Genomic DNA, 7,086 nt, shown 5'->3' with positions numbered 1-7,086 from the left:
CTCATTTATTTGAAATTTGATATTTATTTCACTTTCAGTCAATGCCTACTGCTGCAGCTAACAAAAGGGAGAATAAATTCAAAACCATGGGCTTAGTGATTCGCAAATATGGTTGCCGAATCCTGGAACATATACTGTATTACTGTTAATTACCTGCCATGATATTTCTAAATCCAAAGCTATTGTTGGATGAGGTTTGTGGATTAAAAAAAAAAAAGCACAAACAACAGCTTCTTTCTGCATTATCAGCCTCTAGGACTGGATTGTGACAATGCTGAGAGTTACATTGATTGAATTTTTTTCTGAAATGATGTTTCAGAAAATGCTCACACTTTCATTTCAGCTGAGGAATGGCTATATTACATGCAGTTTAAGAACAATTAAAATAAGCCAGACTCAGTATCAGTATAACAGTTTTCGCACAGCCCTTGATGTCAGTTTTACAATACAAATTTTTAGCAGACTCCTGTACTGGTATAAGATCACTCCTTCAAATTGACAAATCCTCAGCTACCAAGAGCTGTAATCAGTTTCCCACAAGCAGAAAAGGCAAGGGGAGAAGTATGCGAAAAAGTGTCCAACCTGGATGCAAAGAGCCAACTGGAAACAAAAGGTTTGTCTGTTCCTGGTACACCTCTCGCTGTGCTTTCATTTGCACCACGGAGCAGCCTCCCAGCCTGCCATCTGGTGTGGTTCTTGTTGTGCTGTTTGGGGTTTTTTTAATGAATGAGGGAAACTGGAGGGGTACACTCTGACGGGTAGCGGGTGTTCAGCCTGTGGGACTAGCCTGGAGCTAGTCCAAAATCCAGGAGTTGAGCACCAGCTGTTTCGCTCTACAGATCTGCTCCTGTTGCCCTGTGCTTCCTGCCAGCACACGGCTGCTGCCAAAATGCCACCTGTACTGTGGCGCTTGCTGCTTGCGAAAGCATTTTCCTCCCCTGATTCTGAGTAACGGTCACAACTTTGCACAAGCACTACTGCGACCCGCCTGCTTTTTGCTTGAGCAACTAGTTGGCTTGACTATTTGTGAGGTTACACCCCAACAGCCTTTTGCCCTTGGCAGCTCCCAAAAAGCCTCCAAGTTCCTGTGAAAGTTTACCGATGAGTTTGCCAAGCCTTCAGTCACATTCTTTTCTGCATTTCTGTTTCCACTTCTGCCTACCCTTGCTGCTGCTGGGCTTGAAATTTTTGCCAAACCTCCCAGGTTAGCACGTTTCCCTCTTTGTACCATCCCAGTTAGAAAATGTTGTCGCATGGCAACACAACGCAAAGCATTCACGCAGTTACACGGAACAGTCTAGCTACAGGCCGTTTCAGCCATGCAGATTCATTTCTGTGGAGAAGCAAAGAGAGAAAGAAAGGGAAAACATTCACAGATCCCAGAACCCTTCTTTATTTGGAAGAATGGCTTTTAAATGAAGTCAAGCAGTATCTTCTTTTATCATTCATTTATTTAGCAAAGAAAGGAATGAATTCAAATACCCCACACAATGAACACATATCTATTCCCTGATATCAAGATGCAGATTTGCTTGTGAACAATTTTAAATGAATCTGTTTTCTTACTACTGAAGTCATCTTGTACTGTGCATGGATTTGTGCAGAAGCAATATATTTTGGGCTCAATCCTGTAAACGCATTAAAATAAGTGACTTGTTACATCCAGACCAACCACTCGCTGCGGTTACTTTTGCGATGAGTAAAATCATACTCAGGAGCCTAGCTTTCGCCCATCTAAATTTAGGCATCCAAATGGCAGTGAAAATTAGAAGCGTAACTCTCCAGGCTCACTATAGTGTTGGTGGAGAGAGACAAGCCCTCGCCACATGTAACTCTGCCCATCTAAGGATGTTGTCCCAGTGCTGGTGGCAGCTACAGTCAGAAATTGGTCAGATGCCTCAAGCAGAGCCAAGCAAGCTTGGACTAAACTGTTTACAGAATTGATCTCATACAGCAAAGCCATTATGCGTACAATTAACTTTAGGAATGTGCTTATGTTGCGCTGATTTTAATAAAACTGGTCCCACATTTAAAGAAGTGAATATATTTATTCTACGATTATGAGGAAAAAATATTGAAGCATTTATTCCCATTAACATTTTTGCTGCATCTGGGACCTCTTACTTTCTTTTCTGGTTTGAACAGCCATATGTTCTGATGCTCTGAGAACTTTCTTCACTTAACATAAGTGCTTTGGTAGCTCTTGATTTGTACATTGATGTGGTATTTTCCCAGAGGTTAACTGTGGAGTTCTGGTAGAGCTAACTAAATTCACAGTGTCCTACGCCCATCTGAGATGTTAATCAGTACTGCTTCATAGCCTAGAAATCAAAGCCATTTGAGCCCCATTCTTTCTCCCACTCTTTTATGAAAATCCTAATCCTAGTCGAAAATCCCTTGATTAGTTTTAGCCAAACCACACTGCTCCAACAGCAGGTGACTGCAAACGGTTGGAAAAGCTTCCCCGTAAAGTAACTTTAAATGAACATAAAGGTCATCAGACTCAAATCAAAGTACAAGACAAAATTGCAAGCATGGGAGTCCATTTTCCAAGCAACTGAGGAACATACGCGATGTATCAGGCACAAAAATAAGCCCAAAGTGTGTACTCAACCACACTTCTACTTTGAGTTATCCAATGAAAGTATATATACTGTACAGGATCCGACTGCCAATCCTGCTTCCTCCTCACTCCATGTAGCAGGGCTACACAGAAGCAGCTTTACTCAGAGAATTTCGATCTATCTGCTGAAATGTTTGCATTCGAAATAGAGAAACATTTTTAAATTTATGCAATTGGTGCAAAAGCGGTTTAGTAATATTAACTGTTAGCATCAGAGGGAATACAATTATTTATTCAGAGAAGATCGCTTTGTCCAAACGAAAGGATAAGGGGTATTTAAGCATGGCATTTAATGGGCAAGGGAGTTGATCTTCCCTTTGCAAGAGCAGAACAACGGTCTAAGAACCAAATTTTACCCTTGGGCAAGTTTGAGAGCTCTGGCGGCTTAAATAAGATCCGCAGGCAAATGCCCACTTTGTTACATTTTTGGCAAAAGAAAAATAAGAGCTTACATGGGGATATATGCTTTTCACCAAAATGTGTGTAGCCTATTTTGGAAAGGTTGCTAAATAAAGTAAATTGAAAATTAATAGAGACTCCACGTTGTTTTGCTCCATGTATTAGGAAAGGCTGTTTTAAAGCACCTGGCTAGCTGTGTAGAACTCAGAAGGTGAAAATACTGATACAGGCAGTGCATCTGGGGCCCTCTAAAATTACCTAAGACACAAATATCTAACAGCTTTAAAACCTGTTGTCTCAAAATCCAGCTTCATAAGGAGATCTGGCCATCATTTTTTTCTCATTGAAGCGCTGTGGAATTTCCATGTTTACCCTACTGCTTTAGATAGAGGTTTGAATATACCCCTGCCTGCGATTTAGAACAATGCCAGTTAGGAAGGGAAATGACCAAAAAAAAAAGTTTAAAAGAAACACTTTTCTGACAAGTTGGCATGGTGTTTAAATGACATCACATGGGAGCTGCTCAAAGATCTGGAACACCTGAAATACTCCTTTGGGAGACGGAAGTGTGAACAGGCTGAGCATCTGCTAATTGCACTTCTACCTATGATCATGCAGACTTAACCTAGGGTATTATTACCGCATACATAACACATATCTAACATATGTATCTATCCATGAAAAGAATGGAAAACAGATCACTGTAAAGATAGGCGTGCCTCCAACTACTGAAGAGTAAAAAAAGCGCTAGTTTCAGATAATTTTAATTAAAAAAGGTTAAAATAAAAATACATAGTTCAAATATTTTTAAGATATTGGTCTCATAACTAATAGTCTAAATATAAAATCCATAAGCCAGACTAATGTGCTCTTAGTACAGGGGCAGACAGGAACGGTGTTGTGCATATGTGTATATGTGCATGTGCTGCTTTTTCTTGGCTGTGGCAGCAATATAGATTTTATTTTCTTTACCTTACTTAAATCTAACATTTTATCTTTTGGCATGAACAGAGTGATTAAGAGACTGAACTGGTTATGATTTGGAGAGCTTTTTCCCCCTCTATCCGATTCACTGAATTTTCTTGCAGAGAAAATTTCCTTTTACTCAAGGGCAATCAGCTAATTTCTTCCTGGAAAACCAAATCTAATGTACAGTAAAAAAAATCTGAAATTATAAAGACCCAGTATTACTACACTTCCTGGAGATGAACTGGTGCGAGGGTGGGGTACCTTCTTTTGACAGAGTAACAGGGAGAACTATTCAGCTGGAAAAAACAGGCGGCTGATCTGAATTATTTTCATAGATGGTAAACGTGTGTTCATTTTGCTGCACAGATTTTCAAAGCCCACTTGCTTTGCCTTTTTTCCTTTTACTGCAGAACAGAGATAGGAAGCATAGTGCTATGTTCAGATCTATCCCCATTCAAAAATGTTAATTGCTGTGATTAGACAGGGTGTTTACCCTTGCTATGTAAGTGACTAGACCACCAAGGTGGTGATTCAATGCCATCTCACGGGATCGGAGTTGCGTAGTACTTTTTGCCTGTTTGTACATAGTTTTGAACCATTGTAATCCGTATATGTTTTTTGTCTGTTTGCCCATCATAGCATAACCTAATGATCAAGGGCTCTAAACACAGAATGGGAACATTTCCACTCTGCTTCTCCTTCCATACTTGCCTGATACTCTGGTTTGATCATCTTTGCATTCTAGCATGCTCAAAAGAATGAAAGCCCAATTCTTTAATCCTTAATGTTCACTTTTGCTTTCTTTTCACAAGCTTCTGAGAATAGCAAATGCTGCCTTACTATTAAGTACTCTGGAAAATCTGGCCCAAATCCCTGACTTTTTCTTTTTAGTTATACATACGGAATCTCACATACAAAAATAACAATGTCATGAATGTGGTTGAAGACAGACAGAACAAAGAAAAATGGTATAAAAATCCTTTGTGTTTCCTCACCTGCCACTACAAAAGGAATTAAAACTGATAACTTAAAACTCAAACAGTATTTTAAATATTTACATCAATGAAGTCCAACAAGATAATCACTTAAAACACCATAAGAATGTTCCTCTAGGGGCTGACTAGCGCGGGTCGGACACGGCAGCAAGATGAGACAACGCTTTGCAAATACATCTGCATTTTCTGAGCCAGCTTTGTTTGTCAGACACGTGCACATAAAGTAAAAGCCGGAAAGAGAAAACCAGGTCTACGATTATGCCTACGTACCCCCGAGAGCCTGAGAAGGCACACAAAACGCGGTGCAGTCGCATCCTTCTGTGACCGGCCTGACGGCGAGAGCTACAGCAGAGAGACGAGCAGGTTCCCGTGGGCATGCACCGGGGGGGGGGAGCCTGTGGGATGCCAGGACTCGTGCAAGCCCACGCGCTGCAGCAAGGCTGGTTTACCATGACCTGCAGAAAAACCCTCCAGGGTGCCTCTCCTATCTGCCCTCCTCCCTCGGCCTCCCTCTGGGACATGCCCTTCCACACCCTTCCAAAAATTAAACCGAACTAGGGGAAGGCTTTATGCGACTGGGCTTGGCTCGCAACTGGACGCCACCGACCCTGTAGCTTTCTGGGTTAATGACAAGATTGTATCCCTTAGGTACAGCCTCAGTCTCCGCATTGTGAACAGCTGAACTGCAGCCGGAGCGATTTAGAGCCTGGGAAGATCAGCCCTACAGAGCCCAGAGCTGCCGCAGAGCATCGCTAGACCATCACGTTTCTTTTCCTCATTATTCCCAGCAGCCTGTGAGCTCTTTTTGGTGGTGCGAGCTTCAGGAGACTGCACAGAGGGCTCCATGGCTAACCGCAGAGCTCCCCTCTTCAAACCTCATGGAAATAAAAGACAATGCCTAAAAAGAAAATTAGATTTGTACTCCTGGCGCAGCTTTAAGGGGTAATATTATTTTTTTAAAGCTCGGGAATGAATTAGTCACTTGTTAGAGAACTCTGGAAGTTTATGAAACCGAGTGAAGCGACGCAATCCTCATAAGTGGTCCAGTGGCACCGAGGGGCTACAGCTGCACCCGACACTGAAGGCCAACCTTCCACTCTGCAAAGAAAACGTCATGTCACAAACAGGTGTTTTGGGCTTTTGGCAGCAATGGGACATTGATGGCTTTGATCGTGCTTGAAATGTCTCTGAACTTCATCTCTGAAGCCTCAATCACATGAGCAGTCAAGTAGCACAGGCCTTGGGGACTGGGGAGTTACAGGAGGCCAGAAAATACACAAGCCCATTAGTACTCATCATAATTATTGAAATCTGTGAAATAGGTATTAGAATAAGTCTTTGCAGTAAGATGCGGATTGAAGTACTTGTTTCTCTCCTCCAGAATCAGGTTGTTTTTGTTAAATGCCTGGGGGTAAAAAAAAAAAAAAAAAGAGATAAGAAAATGGGAAGGACAGAAGAAAGCTACCCACTAAGCGGTCGTTCACCAAGGCAATTTTTGTGGCAAATATCTGTGTACAGTAAGTCAGTCAAAAATGCATTGAGAAATACCTGCACATTTACAAAAACTTGCATTTGCATGTATCTGCTTACATAATAACGTTCCTACAAAAAGCAACGCTACTCAATAAAGTAAAGCCCGGCACTTTTCCCCCAGTATTATAAAACTAATTTTATGATTAAAAATACTTTTTAATCATACATATTCAGTTCTTCGTACCAGAATGATTCACTCATTATCTTTTCACTGAATAAGAATTATTTTCTCTTTACTGCATTAATTCCTTAATTTTCAAATGCAATATGTAGGAGAAATATCTGAAGGTCTTAAGAGCGTAAATCCTGTTTTTTAAAAAGTTATATGGGTATTTAGAATTTTCAACGGGTTTTTTTGGTTTCTGTAGCTATCCAGAGAGATGATTAATGGAATTTGGAAAAGCTTTAAATTAGGTACATATTCCACCGTTGATTACAAAGTCTAGACTTTTCTTGCCATTTTTAAATGAAATTCTTTAAAATGTCTTTAATTAGAAAGAAAAACGTAGAAATTAAAAACTGGATTATCCAGGTAGGATTTAAGAAAATTCCTCATTTACAAAAAGC

General features: G+C 40.7%; 1 protein-coding gene across 8 annotated transcripts in view; it reads right to left on the bottom strand.

The window, feature by feature from the left end:
- Positions 1-724: 724 nt before the first annotated feature.
- The window catches only part of SEMA5A (semaphorin 5A), a 353,355-nt gene continuing 346,993 nt past the window's right edge, over positions 725-7,086 (bottom strand). For all 8 annotated transcript variants that reach the window (XM_074576222.1, XM_074576228.1, XM_074576225.1 and 5 more), the window contains one exon: positions 725-6,391. In XM_074576222.1, the coding sequence (XP_074432323.1) occupies positions 6,272-6,391 (120 nt within the window). In that variant the 3' untranslated portion in view covers positions 725-6,271. The remainder of the gene's footprint in view (positions 6,392-7,086) is intronic.

This window comes from Larus michahellis, chromosome 2 (assembly GCF_964199755.1).
Source record: "Larus michahellis chromosome 2, bLarMic1.1, whole genome shotgun sequence".
NCBI classification, from domain to species: domain Eukaryota; kingdom Metazoa; phylum Chordata; class Aves; order Charadriiformes; family Laridae; genus Larus; species Larus michahellis.
Note: the sequence above shows the minus strand (reverse complement) of the source record. Positions and strands in the feature narration are given on the sequence as shown.